At 39.0% G+C, this 20,283-nt stretch overlaps 2 protein-coding genes and 1 non-coding gene across 3 annotated transcripts; 1 reads left to right on the top strand and 2 right to left on the bottom strand.

The window, feature by feature from the left end:
- Positions 1-11,188: 11,188 nt before the first annotated feature.
- Positions 11,189-12,355, bottom strand: LOC133038272 (uncharacterized). Its single transcript, XM_061116365.1, has one exon. The coding sequence runs from the start codon at positions 12,353-12,355 to the stop codon at positions 11,189-11,191; it is 1,167 nt and encodes a 388-aa protein (XP_060972348.1).
- A 232-nt stretch (positions 12,356-12,587) lies between these two features.
- Positions 12,588-12,693, top strand: LOC133038621 (small nucleolar RNA R71). Its single transcript, XR_009688121.1, has one exon. It is a non-coding gene; the product is annotated as a small nucleolar RNA R71 (small nucleolar RNA).
- A 5,055-nt stretch (positions 12,694-17,748) lies between these two features.
- On the bottom strand, positions 17,749-18,678 carry LOC115716717 (protein P21). Its single transcript, XM_061115608.1, has one exon. The coding sequence runs from the start codon at positions 18,603-18,605 to the stop codon at positions 17,934-17,936; it is 672 nt and encodes a 223-aa protein (XP_060971591.1). The 5' UTR covers positions 18,606-18,678; the 3' UTR covers positions 17,749-17,933.
- Positions 18,679-20,283: the final 1,605 nt, after the last annotated feature.

The raw sequence follows: 20,283 nt of genomic DNA on the forward strand, positions 1-20,283 counted from the left end.
TAAACAGCTCAAACTTGGGTAACTAGGGAAAATTTGATTTTATAGGGAAGGTTAGAAAGGCTCAAACGTCCAAAGATGGCCTAAATCATTTCTAAGTCATGAAGCTCGCTAGGATTTCGCCTCAAGGATTACACTAACTAATTCTAGATGCTTAAACTCTCGCAAAGCGTTAGCTATTCTAAAAACTCAAGGTATGGCGGGATAACACAAGCACATAATTGTTGAAAGCATTCCTCATAGGCTAGCATTTAGACAAGAATAACACTTAAAATTAGCATTTTCACACACAAACCAAGGCACTCCACACATGGAGGAAAATAGATATTTTTCATCATCGAGCGCTACCCTAAACCAAGCTGAAAATACATGGAGTATTTTTCTCATTTGCAAGCTAAAACATAACTTCACAAACATGACAAAACAATATGATTAATACACATCTAATCCACATAATATTTATTACTCACACAACTAAAGACAACTATAAAAGTAAACTAAGTAAACAATCAAACACAACCAGCAATAACAATTTAACTGAGGAAAAATAAAAACTCCCTCAAGATTTGAACTGTAAAGCCCGCTTAGTTAATTTGGAAATTAGCAGTTGTTTATGTTTAAATTATGAAATTATTTATAGCTATTTAAATAATTTATTACTGTTATTTATGGAATTCAGAAATGCATGATTATGTCATCAGTAGCTTTTATATTTCGCATTTCCGGTGTCCGGTATTTTGGAACTCGGCGTTTGGCTCAGTAGAAATCACAACTTAGTATGTTAGTATTTTGGGGACGGGTTTTAGACATTGGGAATGTCGGGAATGGCCGGGAATTTAGAATTTCCCAAAAATACCCCTTTAGTATGATTTTTGTGATTTTATGGTGGAGGGGCAAAATGGTCTTTTTGCCCCATTAGTGTTTTGTCTTATATGATTTAATAAATGGATTAAATGTTTATTTTTAAATTATTATTGTGGCTGAAATAAGGTGTTATGTGCATTAAAATCCATTTTTCTCTTTTCACTTGAACACTTAGTCAAAAATTAAGGAAATTTCAAAAACTCACACACACAAACTCTCTCTCTTTTGCTCTCATTTTCGGCTGGTGCATGGGATTCAAAGGGCTGGATTTTTGTTCAATCTCCAAGTGAATTTTCATCCTAAATCTAAGCATTTTTGCAAGCTAGGTTGGTTCTTGTCTTTCTCTCTTTAATTTCTTGAAAAATAATGTGTAAAAGTGATGATGCATGCATGTTTTTGTGGCTGTTATTATGGCTGTGTTTAGTTGTTATTGTCTGAGGTTCAAAGCATGATTAAATGATGTTAATTGAGTTGTTTGAAGCATGATTAGTTAGGTTGTTCAAGCTTTGAGTTTTCTATGTAAAAATGTGGTTTTTGGAAGGAAAACTTTGTGAATCTGTTCTGTGATGTTGCTGTTGTTTCTATTAGTTTGCAGAGGTGTTATTATGCTTATTTGGGTAGAATTAAATAGGTTTGGATGCATGTTAGGTGGATTTGCTCAAGCTTGAGTTTGGAACTCAAAGCTTGAGCTCCAGTGGTGAATTTTGTATCTGTGGTTTCTGGGTAGGTTTGATGCCTTGGATATGTTATTTGGGACATATAGATCAGGTCTGGAAAGTTTGGGACCAATTGGGGTTGAATTGGTCGAGTTATGAATTTTTGAAGTTGCTGCCTGCGAGGAACCGGAATTCCGGTTGTGCATCCGGAATTCCGGATGGGGGTCCTGAATTTCCCAGAACCGGAATTCCGGTTGGGCAATCGGTCTACCGGTTGGGGGATTTTTCAAAACCCTAGTTTTCCTCGTTTTTGGTTTTTAGGGGTATTGCCATGCTTTTTATCGATAGGGAAACTTTTAGTTCCAAGTTTTAGTCCCCGGGAAGTGATTTAGCGTGTCACTTATAGCGTTGTGATTTTTTATGGTTTAGGAGCCGATGTCCGCCACTCGGCTTCGGTTCCGGTCGGGTTGGCCGCACACTGAAATCGAATCCGTGTAAGATTAGTATAACAGTATGCATATGTAGATTACATGTTTAGCGTGCATGTAGGAAGCCTGCTAGATTACATTAGTTATGTATTTAGGCTTCGAACCATCCAACCTGTCACGTCGGTACGGCTGGAGTATGACCGGCGGCGGAGTATGACCGGTTCGACCGATCAGCCGACACTTGGTTGGTGGTTCGGTGCTATTGACCTATCCCGTCGGTACAGTGGAGTATGACCGACGGCGGAGTATGACCGGTTCGACCGATCAGGAGGATACTTGTCAATAGTACCATCCCCTGAACGTTCAAAACTCAGTACCATGTTGGACATGGCAGTAGTAGCTCAGTACCATGTTGGACATGGCAGTAGCGGGACTCAGTATCGTGTTGGACACGGCAGTTAGTATTATGTATGATATTATTATGCTTTTCTTACTGAGTCTGTCGACTCACAGTTTATGTTCATGTGTAGGTAAAGGCAAGGCTATAGCTGATGGACCGTGAGCGAGCTTATGAGATTGTACATGTCGGGGCGGTTAGGCCTGGAGCGTACGATCTCGGGACAGACGGCTGAGATTTTTGTAACTGTCGTTAGACGACTTTCATTTTGATGTAAAAGTTAAACAGTTAAAACGTTTGTAAATGATTTTATAAATCGGGATCCCGAGACTTTTATAATATGGTTTATAAGTTTAATTAAAAAAGCAAAATTTTAATTAATCACGTTTTTCCATAAACCTCGTTGATTAGCAACGAGCTGCACAGTACGTTTAAAAATCACGTAATACGCCTAAGATAGTTAGGGTGTTACAATTTGGTATCGTAGCCGCTGTGTTGTCTTCCGAAGATCGTCACGACATGTACAATCATCATCGCCAGCTTAGCTCGGTTCACGGTTCAGTAAGCCTTTATTGCTTTAATAGTTTATTTTATTCAGTTATGAAAAAGAAAAGCCTGTTAGGAAGCATGTTAGTAGCCTGATAGTAGAATAGGCGCATGTTTCATTTCTAATTTCCAAATTAAGCGGCATTAGTAAGCTCGCCTTGAATACGACCTGATATGCCAACTCTTGGTTTCGCAGGCGGTTCTAACTAGATGGACGCCAGGCGGACTACCAGGAGTCAGGGCAACTCCGTAGGGTCGAATCAGGGACAGGGAGCTCAGTTTCCCCCACCTGCTCGGGGCCGAGGTAGAGGTCCCCGAGGCAGGGCTCGTGGCCGGGGTGATGAGAACCCGCCACAGGCTGCCCAGGCTCCCCCAGCCGATCAGGGAGCCCCGAATTGGGAGTTGCGGTTTGCGGAGATGCAAGCCCGGATCGAAGAGCAAGACCTCGAGATCCAGAGGTTGAGACAGCAGGGTGCTCCTGCAGTTCCTGTGCCCGTAGTTCCAGTGGCACCTGCCCCTGCTGCCCAGGCCGAGATAGTGGTGGCGGCCCATAGATTGGAACCCTTGTATGAGCGGTTCCGGAAGCAAGCACCTCCGGTATTCCTGGGAGGTCCGGACGTGATGAAAGCCGAGCAGTGGCTAACGGTGATTACCAGAATCCTGAATTTCATGGGTGTCACCGGTAACGACAGAGTGGTGTGCGCCACGTTTCAGTTCCAGGAGGACGCCCTGGTATGGTGGGACATGGTGTCTCAGATTCACGATGTCACCACCATGACCTGGGAAAGGTTCCAGGAACTCTTCAACGCGAAATATTACAATGAGGCGGTCAGAAGCGCCAAGAGGAAAGAGTTCGTTCACCTGACCCAGCGGGAGAACATGAGCGTCACTGAGTATACTACTCAGTTTGATCGGTTGGCGAGGTTAGCCTCGGGAATTGTGCCAACCGACTTCAGCAAAAAGGAGAAGTATCTGGACGGGTTGAATCCCAAGATCAGGCATGACCTGATGATCACCACCGACGACAGCACCACCTACGCTCAGATGGTGGAGAAGGCACTGCGAGCTGAGGGCGCAGTGGGGTGTATGTCAGAATCAGCCAGTACTCCGGTTAGTGGCGGAGCTCCTACCCCTCCTGCATCAGGCTTTAGCAGGGGGAGTAGTGGTTCGGCCATTGATCAGAGGAAGAGGGCACCCACTGCTTCCGGCGGCTCGAGTCAGAACAAGAGGTTCCGGGGGAACCAGAACAGAGGGAGTCGTCCTGGTGGTAATGAGACCCGATTCTCCTATCCCGAGTGCCCTAGCTGCAAGAGGCACCATCGGGGCGAATGCAAAGGTCAGGGATGCTTTCATTGTGGCATGCCCGGACACTTCAAGAGGGAATGTCCCCAGCTCCGACCAGAGGCACCGAGAGCTCCAGCGATACCCACTCCAGCCAGGGTGTTCGCTATCACGCAGGCTGATGCAGATGCCAGCCCATCAGTTGTTACAGGTCAGCTTTTTATTAACAACTCGCTTTATTCAGTGCTGTTTGATTCTGGGGCTACACATTCTTATGTGGCGGCCAGAGTCTTTAGTAAGTTGGGTAGACCCTTTGATAGATATGAATCAGGGTTTGGAACCCTGTTACCTGGCGGAGAATTGGTTATCTCCAATAGGTGGATTAGGTCTATGCCGATCAGGATAGATGGTAGAGAGTTAAGCGCTGATCTGATAGAGATGAGCTTAGTCGAATTCGATATTATTTTAGGAATGGATTTCCTATCTAAATATTCGGCGAGCATTATTTGTAAGAGGAAGATGGTGGTCTTCCAACCGGAAAGTGAAGAACCGTTTGTATTTGTGGGTTCGGTTCAGGGATCTCGGATCCGGTGATCTCGGCTATGTCGGCGAGAGAATTATTGCACGGTGGGTGCTTAGGGTTTCGGCCGTGGTGGTGGACACCACTCGGCCGGACACCATTCGGCCGCAGGACATCGCAGTGGTTCGGGAATTTTTGGACGTTTTTCCCGAAGAACTTCCTGTGGTTACCACCTCAGCGGGAGATTGACTTTGTGATTGACTTGGCACCAGGGGTGGATCCGGTTTCCAAAGCCCCGTATAGGATGGCTCCGAGTGAACTTAAGGAATTAAAGATTCGGCTCCAAGGGTTGCTTGACATAGGGTTCATTCGGCCCAGTGTGTCACCTGGGGAGCCCGGTTTTGTTCGTCAAGAAGAAGGATGGATCTATGAGGATGTGCATCGACTACAGAGAGTTGAACAAGTTGACGGTGAAGAATAAATATCCATTACCTAGGATCGATGACTTGTTCGATCAGCTTCAGGGGAAGACGGTCTTTTCTAAGATTGATCTCCGCTCGGGTTATCATCAGTTGAGGATCCGAGAGGAGGACATTCCAAAGACGGCTTTCCGCACTAGGTATGGACACTACGAGTTTCTGGTTATGTCATTCGGACTAACCAATGCTCCTGCAGCATTCATGGACCTGATGAATAGAGTATTCAAGGATTTCCTCGATATCTGTGTGATTGTGTTTATCGACGACATCCTCGTGTACTCTCAATCAGAAGAGGAGCATGAGCTACATCTTCAGATGGTACTGCAACGACTCCGAGAACATAAGCTCTACGCCAAGTTCAAGAAATGTGAGTTCTGGTTGTCTCAGGTGTCCTTCCTAGGGCACATTGTGAGTAAAGATGGGATCAAGGTGGATCCCGGGAAGATTGAATCCGTCAGGGATTGGCCGAGACCGAAGACAGTGACAGAGATCAGAAGCTTCTTGGGATTAGCTGGGTACTACCGTAGGTTCGTGGAGGGGTTCTCCAAAATTTCAATGCCCCTAACCGAGCTTACAAAGAAGAATCAGCGATTTATCTGGTCAGATAAATGCGAAGCTAGTTTTCAGGAGCTGAAACAGAGGTTGATTACTGCTCCGGTACTAGCTTTGCCTTCGGACAAGGAGAAGTTCGTAGTCTACTGTGACGCATCCAAACAGGGTTTGGGGTGCGTATTGATGCAAGCCGATCGGGTTATCGCTTATGCCTCCCGTCAGTTAAAGGATTATGAACAGCGATACCCGACTCATGATTTAGAATTGGCCGCAGTGGTTTTTGCACTGAAGATTTGGCGGCACTACCTGTATGGAGAGAAGTGTGAGATCTATACCGACCATAAGAGTCTCAAGTATTTCTTTACTCAGAAAGATTTGAACATGAGACAAAGGCGTTGGTTGGAATTAGTAAAGGACTATGATTGTGAGATCCTCTATCATCCCGGAAAAGCCAATGTAGTGGCCGATGCCCTGAGCAGAAAGGGTCCCGGGCAAGTAGCTGGCATGGTTCAGATTTCACCACAGCTAGCAGAGGATATGGTTAGATCCAGCATTGAGTTTGTGGTAGGTCAGCTTCACAACTTAACGCTGCAATCTGATCTGTTGGAAAGAATAAAGGTCGCTCAGATGACAGATCCGGAGTTAGTGAAGATCCGAGATGAGGTATTGGCTGGTCAAGCCAAAGACTTTTCGATGTCAGATAGTGGAATGCTTTTGTATAAAGCCAGGGTTTGTGTTCCGAACAGTGTGGAATTGAGGAACGAGATCTTTGAGGAGGCTCATTCTACCCCGTATTCTCTGCATCCCGGCACCACCAAGATGTACCAAGATTTGAAACCGTACTTCTGGTGGAACGGTATGAAGAAGAATTTGGTAGAATTCGTATCGAGATGCCTCACTTGTCAGCAGATCAAGGCTGAACATCAGAGACCAGCAGGGTTGTTGCAGCCTCTAACCCTACCAGAATGGAAATGGGAGGATATTACGATGGATTTTGTGGTCGGGTTACCTAGGACCACGGGTTTGCATGATTCCATCTGGGTAGTGGTGGACCGATTTACGAAATCTGCTCATTTTCTGCCGGTCAGAACAACGTTTACAGTGGATCAGTTGGCAGAGTTATATGTCAGGGAGATAGTGAGACTTCACGGGGTACCGAAGTCTATAGTTTCGGACAGGGATCCGAAATTCACCTCCAAATTTTGGCAAAGTTTGCAACGGGCAATGGGTACAAAGCTAAAATTCAGTACAGCATTCCATCCTCAGACAGATGGTCAGTCAGAAAGGACAATTCAGATATTGGAGGATATGTTGAGAGCCTGTGTTATGGACTTTGAGGGTTCATGGAGTAAATATCTACCGTTAATAGAATTTTCATACAACAACAGTTATCAGAGTACGATAGGGATGGCACCCTATGAACTGTTGTACGGTAGAAAGTGTAGATCCCCTATCCACTGGGATGAGACAGGGGAGAGGAAATACCTAGGTCCAGAGTCAGTTCAGCGGACCAATGAGGCAATAGAAAAGATAAAAGCTAGAATGCTTGCCTCACAGAGCAGACAGAAGAGTTACGCAGATCCGAAACGTAGAGATGTTGAGTTCCGAGTAGGGGACCATGTGTTTTTGCGAGTATCTCCGATGAAGGGGATTAAACGTTTCGGGAGAAGAGGCAAGTTATGCCCTAGGTTTACAGGACCTTTCGAGATTCTCGAGAAGATAGGTCAAGTGGCATATCGGTTAGCATTGCCTCCAGCTTTATCAGCAGTGCACAACGTATTCCATGTCTCAATGTTGAGAAAATACGTTTCAGACCCCTCTCATATACTCAGTTATGAGAGTCTTCAGCTTCAGCCAGACATGTCCTATGAGGAACAACCAGTGCAGATCCTGGATAGAAAGGATAAAGTCCTTCGGAATAAGACCATAGCGTTGGTCAAGGTTCTCTGGAGAAACAGTAAGGTGGAAGAAGCCACCTGGGAGCTAGAATCAGATATGCGAGCTCAATATCCAGAGTTATTCAGGTTAGATTTCGGGGACGAAATCCTTTTAAGGGGGGAATAGTTGTAAAGCCCGCTTAGTTAATTTGGAAATTAGCAGTTGTTTATGTTTAAATTATGAAATTATTTATAGCTATTTAAATAATTTATTACTGTTATTTATGGAATTCAGAAATGCATGATTATGTCATCAGTAGCTTTTATATTTCGCATTTCCGGTGTCCGGTATTTTGGAACTCGGCGTTTGGCTCAGTAGAAATCACAACTTAGTATGTTAGTATTTTGGGGACGGGTTTTAGACATTGGGAATGTCGGGAATGGCCGGGAATTTAGAATTTCCCAAAAATACCCCTTTAGTATGATTTTTGTGATTTTATGGTGGAGGGGCAAAATGGTCTTTTTGCCCCATTAGTGTTTTGTCTTATATGATTTAATAAATGGATTAAATGTTTATTTTTAAATTATTATTGTGGCTGAAATAAGGTGTTATGTGCATTAAAATCCATTTTTCTCTTTTCACTTGAACACTTAGTCAAAAATTAAGGAAATTTCAAAAACTCACACACACAAACTCTCTCTCTTTTCCTCTCATTTTCGGCTGGTGCATGGGATTCAAAGGGCTGGATTTTTGTTCAATCTCCAAGTGAATTTTCATCCTAAATCTAAGCATTTTTGCAAGCTAGGTTGGTTCTTGTCTTTCTCTCTTTAATTTCTTGAAAAATAATGTGTAAAAGTGATGATGCATGCATGTTTTTGTGGCTGTTATTATGGCTGTGTTTAGTTGTTATTGTCTGAGGTTCAAAGCATGATTAAATGATGTTAATTGAGTTGTTTGAAGCATGATTAGTTAGGTTGTTCAAGCTTTGAGTTTTCTATGTAAAAATGTGGTTTTTGGAAGGAAAACTTTGTGAATCTGTTCTGTGATGTTGCTGTTGTTTCTATTAGTTTGCAGAGGTGTTATTATGCTTATTTGGGTAGAATTAAATAGGTTTGGATGCATGTTAGGTGGATTTGCTCAAGCTTGAGTTTGGAACTCAAAGCTTGAGCTCCAGTGGTGAATTTTGTATCTGTGGTTTCTGGGTAGGTTTGATGCCTTGGATATGTTATTTGGGACATATAGATCAGGTCTGGAAAGTTTGGGACCAATTGGGGTTGAATTGGTCGAGTTATGAATTTTTGAAGTTGCTGCCTGCGAGGAACCGGAATTCCGGTTGTGCATCCGGAATTCCGGATGGGGGTCCTGAATTTCCCAGAACCGGAATTCCGGTTGGGCAACCGGTCTACCGGTTGGGGGATTTTTCAGAACCCTAGTTTTCCTCGTTTTTGGGTTTTTAGGGGTATCGCCATGCTTTTTATCGATAGGGAAACTTTTAGTTCCAAGTTTTAGTCCCCGGGAAGTGATTTAGCGTGTCACTTATAGCGTTGTGATTTTTTATGGTTTAGGAGCCAGTAATCCGCCACTCAGCTTCAGTTCCAGTCAGGTTGACCGGCACACCTGAAATCAGAATCCAGGTAAGATTAGTATAACAGTATGCATATGTAGATTACATGTTTAGCGTGCATGTAGGAAGCCTGCTAGATTACATTAGTTATGTATTTAGGCTTCGAACCATCCGACCCTGTCACGTCGGTACAGGCTGGAGTATGACCAGCAGCCGGAGTATGACCGGTTCGACCGATCAGGATGACACTTGGTTGGTGGTTCAGTGCTATTGACCTATCCCGTCGATACAGGCTGGAGTATGACCAGCAGCCGGAGTATGACCGGTTCGACCGATCAGGAGGATACTTGTCAATAGTACCGTCCCCTGAACGTTCAAAACTCAGTACCATGTTGGACATGGCAGTAGTAGCTCAGTACCATGTTGGACATGGCAGTAGCGGGACTCAGTATCGTGTTGGACACGGCAGTTAGTATTATGTATGATATTATTATGCTTTTCTTACTGCGTCTGTCGACTCACAGTTTATGTTCATGTGTAGGTAAAGGCAAGGCTATAGCTGATGGACCGTGAGCGAGCTTATGAGATTGTACATGTCGGGGCGGTTAGGCCTGGAGCGTACGATCCTCGGGACAGCACGGCTGAGATTTTTGTAACTGTCGTTAGACGACTTTCATTTTGATGTAAAAGTTAAACAGTTAAAACGTTTGTAAATGATTTTATAAATCGGGATCCCGAGACTTTTATAATATGGTTTATAAGTTTAATTAAAAAAGCAAAATTTTAATTAATCACGTTTTTCCATAAACCTCGTTGATTAGCAACGAGCTGCACAGTACGTTTAAAAATCACGTAATACGCCTAAGATAGTTAGGGTGTTACATGAACTCTTCCCCACTAGAGTCTCTGCTTCAAAATGCTGAAGCGATGCTGATCCAATGCTGTACTGGGACCTACTGCTTCAACATACAAATTTGCTCACACCATATTGCAGCAGCCCCTTTTTTCTGTCATTCCCTGCTTTGCACCAGCAATAAAGATCACCACACTACAGCAAAATCATTAGTAAATGTAGGAAATTAAAAGTTATATATATATGTAATTATATAAGTATGTATATACTAATTTTTTTTTTTCTTTTTCTTCTTTTCCTTTTTTTTTCTTTCGTTTTTTTTCAAGGGGAGGTACACCCCAAACTTAATTGTAAATACATATATATTTTTTTTCAAGGGGTGGCACACCCCAAACTTATTACATAGCATATATATAACTAAATATAATCTTGTTCCTCCGCTCTTGGGTTTCCCAAATGTGACTCACTAAAGCCATGACAACCCAAGACCCTTCTTCCTCAAGCCTCTTCCAATGTGATGGAGGTCTTTGCTCGATCACCCTCACCACCCCCAAACTTCACTCCTTGGCCTTTCACCAAAAATTTTCTTCTTGAAAGTGCATCACGTAGTTCTACCACCCCATCGGGGTACACTCTCACCACCAAGAAAGATCCATCACACCTTGAATCTAGTCGTCCATGAGTAGCCTTCGTTAAAGAGTTTGCAAAAATCACTTGCTGCCCAACTTTAAACATTTGAGACCAAATTTTTCTACTAAACTTCTTTTTCTTTCTCTTCTTTGTGGGTGGTTTTTTAGGTTCAAATGATGTTTTGTCTTTGCTTTCTCGCGGCTCGTGATCCTTAGCAATTTCTTTAAGGGGAATCTTCTTTCTCACCTTCTTACTATTTTTGAATTTGGACTCCTCAACCATGTTAGGATCCATATCTCCAATTGCTAAGCATTCTCCTATTGCATTCGGAGCACGTATGGGATGGAAAACCTTGAACGTGGCTTGCTCATCTTGAGCTCTCATGGTAAGCTCTCCCTTTTCAACATCTATCAAAGTTCTTCCCGTGGCAAGAAATGGCCTCCCTAAAATGATTGGAACTTCCCTATCTTCCTCATAGTCAAGAATAATGAAATCGGCCGGAAAAATGAACTTATCCACTTGTGCCAACACATCTTCAATTTTTCACTCTGGATGAGCCATGGAACAATCCGCTAATTTCAAAGTGACGGTGGTTGGTCTTGCTTCTCCAATTCCCAACTTCTTAAAAATAGACATAGGCATGAGATTAATACTAGCTCCCAAATCACAAAGAGCTCTTCCAACATCTCGACCCCCAATAGAAATTGGAATTGTAAAGCTGCCCAGATCTTTCAATTTGGGTGGAATTTTACTTTTCAACATAGCACTACAGCCCTTCGTCAAAGCGACAGTTTCAAACTCGCCAAGCCTCCTTTTCTTTGTCAAAATATCCTTTAAAAATTTCACATAGGTTGGCATTTGCTCCAAAGCTTCCACTAATGGTATATTAATGTGGAGCTGCTTTAGAACATCAAGGAATCTCCGGAATTGACCATCGTCTTGTTGCTTCTTGAACCGTTGAGGAAATGGTGGCGGTGGCTTTTGCAAAGACTTTTCTGCAGCAGAATGCTGACTGGATGCTGTAACTACTGGGGGAATTTCAGCAGCTGAAATTGCTGGTTTTTTCTTCATTTCCCCCTCTTTTTGGATTGAAGAGGGCTCTTTACTGCCTGTTGCAGCCACATTTGACTCAAGAATTTTTCCACTTCTCAAGGTTATCACTTTGCAATGCTCTTTGTCATCTCTTCTTGGGTTTTCAGTGTCACTAGGCAAAGTGCCTTGTGGTCTATTCTTCAAATCATTAGCCAGTTGCCCCAATTGAACTTCAAGATTCCGAAGAGATGTTGCTTGGCTTTGAATTACAGCGTCATTCTTGGCCATATAATCTCTCATTAAGCTCTCCAAAGAACTAGTTTGAGAGCCTTGAGGTTGGTGAGGTTGTTGAGGTCTTGGTTGTTGAGAAAAACCCGGTGGAAATGATTGCTTTCCTTGTGCTTGTTGTGCTCCACTTGAACTTGCCCCTTGACCTCCCCATGAAAAGTTCGGATGATGCTTCCATGCCGGATTGTAGGAGTTTGAGTATGGATTGTTGCTGCGGTTGAAGTTTTGATTACCCACATAGCAAACTGAAGCTGGATTTGAAGGGCAATTTTCAAAAGTATGCCCATCACCACAGTACACACAAGAGATTTCTGCCCTTTGAATGGCAGCGACTGGTTGTACACTTCCTCCCATATTCATATTCTTCAAAATGTTGGTCATTGAGGCCATTTGAGCGGTGAGAGCGGTCAAAGCATCTACTTCAAGAACACCCGCTACTTTTCGACTTGTAGGAGCTCTATTAGTTGACCATTAATAGTTGTTGCTAGCTATCCTTTCCAAAATCTCAAAAGCTTCATTGTAAGACTTGGAAAGAATGGCTCCATTAGCTAAAGCGTCCAGCACCATCTTAGAGGCCGCATTGAGACCATTGTAAAATGTCTCAAGTTGGACACAATGGGGAATACCATGGTGTGGGCACTTCCTCAACAACTCCTTGAATCTTTCCCATGCATCACTAGTAGTCTCATCTTCCAATTGTTGAAAGGACATGATCTCGCTTTGAAACTTTGCATTTCTTGTTGGAGGAAAGTACTTTCTCAAGAATTTTTCAGCCAAGTCATTCCAATTAGTCACCGAATCGGGAGGAAGAGTGTTAAGCCATGCTCTAGCCTGATCCCTCAAGGAAAATGGGAACAACTTCAATCTTAAAGCCTCTTCACTTACTCCTTGTAGCTTGAAAGAATCACTCACCTCCAAAAATGAGCGAATATGGAGGTGAGGATCTTCCGTTGGCGACCCACCAAATTGACCAACCGTTTGGAGCATTTGAAACATGACGGGCTTGAGCTCAAAGTGAGGTACTTGGATTTCGGGTCTCACAATACCCGGATTAAGCTCATTGAACATTGGGGCTGCATACTCTCTTATTGATCGGGCTCTATCATCGGCCAAAGCAATAGGATTGGCTTCATTATGAGCACCCCCAACTTCAAACCCATCTGCCATATTGCAGCGTTTTTTAGCCTTCTGTTCCTTTCTTCTTTGTCTAAAAGTGCGTTCAATTTCGGGGTAATTAGGAGCAAGTTCAAGGTCTTCTTCTTGCTCATTCATACACTAGTTTACACCTGAAAAAGAAAAATTCAGCGCACCAAATAGGATTAAAACTTTAAACCAGAAAATAAATTGCAAAATAGTTGATAATACACAATTTTTAGTTTCAATCCCCGGCAACGGCGCCAAAAACTTGTTGTGAAAATTATATACGCAAGTATACGTAGTCAAACAAGTAATAAAGTGATAAGTAAGATCGTCTCCACAGGGATTGCAAATAAAGTTTAATGTAAAATCAACTAATTAAAACTTAAAGTAAGAGCAAATAATATGTAAAAGGTTGAGTAATTATTGAAATTTAAAAATGACAAAGATTAACATTGCTAAAATTAAAACTACTGCTGCTAGAAAAATTGTTTGCAAGATAAAAAATGTAATATGGCAAAAATGGCTTGAATAACTAATTCCTTCTAGTCAGGTTTTTTTTTTCAGTCAGTACAGCATTGGTTCAGCATTACTCTAGCATTCTGCACAGAGATAACAAAAAATTCCTCTAGGCTTGTGAGAATTTTCCAACACTCACAACTTTAATTCTACCATTTAGCTCAATACATTCCTATATCAAACCAGCAGTCAAAATACTATTCAAACATTAAATTGGTAAGTTATGCAAGGTAAATGAAATATTCCTATCCCACTTACAAAGAAAAGCCTAAATCTAGGTTTTCACTTGCTTCATTCAAGTTGAACTACTAGATCTAGCCCTTCCGGTACAAGATCTAGCTTAGCAAATTGTTATTCATGGCCAAGAAACAACAATCAATTAAAATGAAACTCACTTGAATGAACAAAGGCAAAACAAATGCTAAAGTAAGCTTAAAATTTAATCATACCCAACTTAAAAGTTCATAGCCATTCAAGCCTCAAAAGTTTAGCTCATATTCAAGTAAGAAGATAAAATCCAAGCTAAAAATAATTCATCCATGACTGCTGCCCAAATTTACAATCTCAAGAAGTTTTTGATACTAAGTACAAACAACTATAAAAGAGGAAAATAAAGAAGACTATTAAGAAAGGGTAAAAGAAAATTCAAACACTAGGCTTGGTCCCCTCTTCCTTCTTCTATGGTGTACTTTCTGCTACATTTACTCCTCCAAAAGAGTTGCAGCAGCTCCTCACGTACTGGATAATGAATATGATGCTCATGTACTTCCCTTCCTTTCTCTTTTTGTTGTTGGGTTTTTAGGGTACAAACTTCATACCCCAAAATAGAAGCCCAAACTTTTCTACTTTGGCCCACTAGGGTTAGACCCCTTTCTTCCACGTCAGTTGGCTGGTGCAATTTGAGTGACTGGACCGAAGTTGCTGAGGTGGATAAGTAAAATTCGTGTTTCCACGTCACTGCCAGGATGCTGAATTCACTTCAGCATTGCTTCAGCAATCAGCCCAGTTTCAGCTTGTGCTCCTTTTCTTCCTTGCTTCTTTTTCTCTTACCTATCAATTTAATTCCTCCTTTTTCAACAAAATAAGCACAGTTAATTGGAAAAACACAACCAACAATATCAATATTTACCAAACTTAAAGGTTAGATTACTAAATAGAAAATAACACTAAAACTAATTAAAATTAAGCAAAATAAACATATTTTCACTACTCTCCTCACAATACTTTAGTTTAAAAGCATAAAAATTAACTCTATAACATAGAGTTATCAAGAACCGATTCTATTTTGAATTATAACTAGTTTGATTTATTACATGTTACTTGTTTTTATTCATTAAGTTATATAACCAGTTCTATTTTAGTTATAACTAGTTTGAACCATTTCGTGTTATTTATTTTTATTCATTATAGCACTGTTATAGAAGTGGTTCTATTTTAATTATAACTAATTTAAGTTATTTTGTGTTATTTATTTTTATTCATTATGTTACAGAACAAGTTATATTTCAATTATGATCGGTTTGAGTTATTTATTTTTATTCATTATGTTAGATAACTGATTATTATTTAGTTATAACCAGTTTAAGTTATTTCATGTTATTTATTTTTATTCATCGTAACACTGTTATAGAACCTGTTCAATTTTAATAACTGATTTGAGTCATTTTGTGTTATTTGTTTTTATTCATTATATTGCAGAACCAATTATATTTTAATTATAATAAGTTTGAGTTATTTTGTGTTATTTATTTTTATTCATTACGTTATAGAATTGGTTCTATTTTTATTATATCTAAGACATTTGATCCCCACTTTTCTTTTAAAAAAAATTATAATCAGTTTTATGAAGTATTATGTGTTATGAAGTATTTTATTGTGGAACTAGTTTTGCTTTTAATTTATGTTTCAGTAATTTAGGAACTGATTTAATCTTTGTTTCTAATTGTAATCGGTTTGAGTTATTGCGTGTTACTTGTTTGCATTCATTATGTTAACCGGTTCTATTTTAGTTATAACCGGTTTGAGTTATTTCGTGTTATTTCTTTTTATTCATTATAACACTGTTATAGAACCGATTCTATTTTAATTATCACTGGTTTGAGTTATTTAATATTATTTATATTTATTTATTATGTTACAGAACTGGTTATATTTCAATTATAACTGGTTTGAGTTATTAGTTTTTATTCATAGAACCGGTTATATTTTTAGTTATATCTGAGACATTTACTTCTGCTGACTTTTCCAATGACTTTTTCGGCGTCGGTGAAAATTCCGGCGACTTTTCTGATGATATTGACTTTTCCGGCAAAACTTATTGTTGTTTTGCACATATGGGATTTCCACTTTTTTTTTACAAAATTATGGCATAAAAAATCCCATATAAATGTAAAAAAATAAGAAAAACTCATAACTCTATAGTGTTATTTATTTATACTATAAAAAGTAAACGATACATTTCATTCCCATATTTATGAAAATTCTCCTTATTTATGTCTATTTTAATAAACTTGGCCACATTTTTTTTTATATGAGCACTTGGCCCACATTTCTAATATGTAATTATATATTATTAATTTTGTGGGTGTGATCTCCAATGAGCAAATGGATGATTACATTGTATACAAGTGAGAATTTTTTTGACTCATCACTACAAGAAAAATAGGTAATTTCGACACACCAATCTCGGCAGGCCCGCGTGTGTGTGCCGAGATTGGTCTCTATCTCGGCGGGCCCGCGTGTGTGTGCCGAGATTGGTCTCTATCTCGGCGGGCTCTTAAAGAACCGCCATAATTGATCACAAGAATATATTTTTTTAAAAAAAAAATTATGAATTTTGGACCCTATCTCGACGGCCCAACTTGGACCGCCGAGATTGGTACCAATTGCGGCGGTCCAAGTTGGGCCCGTCGAGATAGGCCCAAAGACTGACTAAAAAAAAAAAGAGAAACCCTAATTAACTCTAACTTTTCAGCCGCACTTTTTCATTCACTCTCTTTCTCTCATTTTCTCTCGCACCAGCAGACATGGGTCTCATATGGAGTCCTCCATCTTGTTCTTCTTTTTGTTTTTCATGTGCGGTGGCGGCACCATTAGTCCCCCTCTTTCTCTCTGTGTATCGTTTCCTTATTTTCTTCTTCTTCTTCTTTTGTATTTTTTTTTCAGATCGACGGCGTACACCGTTATTGGGGAAGAAGATGCTCCTAGGATGATGCCGGAGCTAAGGATGACGCCGAGCTTTGGACGTCGGAGGTTAAGAAATATTGTCCTCATATAAATTATAAGTTAGTCCTCTTTTCTTTGTTTGAGAGGTATAAAAGTTCTTTTTCTCTTTAGTTTTCTTATTTTGTCTCTTTTTTTTTATTATTTTTTTTCTCTTCTAGGATGGTCACTTTCCATATCAAAGGCAAGAACTTTCAATATCATTGTAAGGTGTTTTTATTGATTTTATTTTTTAAATTGGGTTGTTTAGACTAATTTTTTTATTATTATTATTTATGATTAATAAGAATTTATTGATGAATATGATATTTATCTTTATTAGTATTGTTTTTTTTTATTCTTCTATTGATTATTTGGATTATTTTTTCCTAATGTACATGTTGTTTATTTGAGTTTGTTTATTTTGAAAGATTTTTGTTTTTATTATGTATTGATACTTGTATAAAAAATTACTTTTGCTTTATATCAATTGTTATTGTGGTCTAAAATTTTGGTAAATATATAGATGTATAATATTGACAATAACAAGTGAATTTTGATTTCTGTAATTAGTTTTAATAAGAAATTGATCAATTACGGGGGCCTTAGCCAGCCGAGATTGCTCACCTATCTCGGCGGGCCTAGCCCGTCGAGAATGCCCTTTCTCAATGTCGGCATTTAAATTCACGGCGGTTTGTGCCCGTCGAGATAGAACAATAACGGGAGGCTAGGCCCGCCGCGATAGGCCTATTTTCTTATAGTGACTCTAAATCTATTTATTATTTAATAAATATCATTTATAAAAATAGCTATTTCGGGTCTTTCTCAAAGGCTTCAATTTGAAGCAATTTATATGTTTAGAAACAATATTTTATAAAATAGTCCATTTTATTTTTTCAGTGAATTTTATTTGAAGGCGAATACAAAAAGACATAATTAAGTTTATATTATTATATAGGAATGATCGACACGTACATAATAAACTTTCATCACACCTGAGTATGCCAACGAAGTAAACACACACTAATATATGTATGTGCTTTTATTCTACATAACATAAAACACAATATTATTACAAAAGCTTTGCGTGGCGACGTATACCATCACTAATTCAAGCACAGAAGACAACCTTATAGTTAGTTCCACCAGGGCATGTAAAAGTACTGGTTTGATCATCCTTAGGGTAACTATAAGCATCAGGGCATCGTGTCTTAAAGAACCTCGAAAGATCTGTGGCACCACAATTACCGGAGTTACAACAATACTGATCGGTTTTAAAGACAGTACATGGGTTGTTGCAGCCTCCTGGTGCCCTCAATTGACCAGGACATTGGCCGTTTATGTCTGCCGTACACCTGATCCCTCGGCTGCACTGGCGCGATGTGGGGCTGAAGTCCATGGGGACATTGAATCCGTCGACCAGGGAGATGTCAAAGAAATCTAAGTTGTTGAATTGGTTGAGCGCGTACTCGGCCAACGTGTTGGGAGGCTGTCCATAGCTCTGACAATTGAGTTTGCCACCGCAGTCGCCAGTCTGGCACCTGCCATTTCCTGCCCCATCGAAATTACAACCTGTTCGAGCCCATATCCGAGCTCCTTTGGTGCCCGCATTCACGTCAAGGGCCCATGACTGGCCGGGGTTTAGCTGCCTTCCACCGCCGGGCACGGCAGCAGCCCAGACGGTGTAGGAACATCTGTTTGTGATGTCAAATCTGGCGGCATGGGTAGAGGTGGAGAAGTATGTGAGCACTAAAAGAAATGACAAAATAATAGAGGACCTCATTTTTGGTGATGATAGATTTTGACTTTAGGCTAGCAGTAGTGTGGCTCTTATATTATTATATCAAGTGTTTGGAGGGTATTTATAACTGAAGAGTTTGCCTTGGTACTATTGTATTTCCGTTTGTGTAGGTCCAATATTAATGATAAGTGAGAAAATGATACTAGGCCTCGTAAATTTCTAGGTGGACTTCACTCGGTCACTTAAAACTCAAATGATATGAGTTACTCTACAAAATTAACAAGTACACTCTAATATTATATATATATATAGGGCAAGAGTATGACCTAGCAAAAATTCTCTACCGGTAGGAAACATTTTTTGATCATTAATTTTAAATCATGTGGTTATTATGATGTAAGGTGTATACTTTTACGATAGGACTGTTTGTATACGATTAAAAGTTTATACATATTATAATAATATTTAATGATATTTATTTTTTTAAAAAATAATATTAATAATTAAAAATTTTATTAATTTTTATTTTGAATTATTATTATTATTTTTCTTAAACTTACTTTGAATTATTTTTATATTGATATTTATTTTCAAAAAAAAATTATTTTTTCTGAACTCTATTTTTTTGGCTTTTTCATAATTTGCTGTTAGTTTTTTTTTTTTTTTTTTTTTTTTTTTTTTTATGTTTACACCTAGTCTTTTCTTTATTTTGCCTTTAGGCTGTGCGTAGTTCTGGTATTATTGACTGTTTTTCAGTGATTTTTATCTTGTTATTTGGCTGCTCTTTTGAGACGCCAGTTATTAAAAAAAAATTAATTAATTTGGTTTGATATTATTTTTTCTGCCAAAATAATTAAGTTTAAGAGAAGCAAGTTAGTACGGTTCCAATTAAAGAGCATCTAAAATCATTCAATCGATCCCACATCAAAAGAATTTTTGAAAATAAATATCTATATAAAAATAATTTAAATTAATTTTAGAAAATGATAATAATAATTAAAAAATTAAAATTAATAATTTTTTTTTAGATGAATTAATAAATCTTTGAATTATTAATATTATTTTATTTTTAAAATAAATATAGTATTAAATATTATTATAATATGGATAAAGTTTTAATTGTATACAAGCAGTCCTATAGTAAGAGTATATACCTTACATCATAATAACGACAAGATCTAAAATCAACTATTAAAAAAAAAGTTCCCTACCGGTAGGAAACTTTTGTTAGGTCCTACCATAGTATTACTCTCTATATATATATATAAAACTTAAATTAATTTTTTTAAAAATTACATTTTATGTTATTTTATTTTAATTTCAATATGCATGAGAAGGATGAAAAACAGTTAAAAATACCCGAATAAATATTTTATATGAAATAAAAATATGAACATAGTGCCGTATAAATCAACAAATAACTTATTTTCAATGCATAACTGTAAAAATAGAGAAAAAAATAATAAAAAAGATATGAAAGTAAATAAATATCCACTAATAATATTGTAGATTTTAGTCTAGATTCAAAATCCACCACATATGTATGATGATACACAATTTCATTAAATTCGTGTAAAATCTTTACACTATTTTACTTTAACAGTCCACTAAATTATGCACCAAATTAGTGTGCATCAAATCCTACACCATTAATAGTGTTGGATTTTGATTGTGTACCAATTTGGTGTACAATTTTTTTTTTTTTCATTCTAACCCTTAT

The sequence above is a fragment of the Cannabis sativa genome, chromosome 5 (assembly GCF_029168945.1).
Source record: "Cannabis sativa cultivar Pink pepper isolate KNU-18-1 chromosome 5, ASM2916894v1, whole genome shotgun sequence".
In the NCBI taxonomy this organism is placed as follows: domain Eukaryota; kingdom Viridiplantae; phylum Streptophyta; class Magnoliopsida; order Rosales; family Cannabaceae; genus Cannabis; species Cannabis sativa.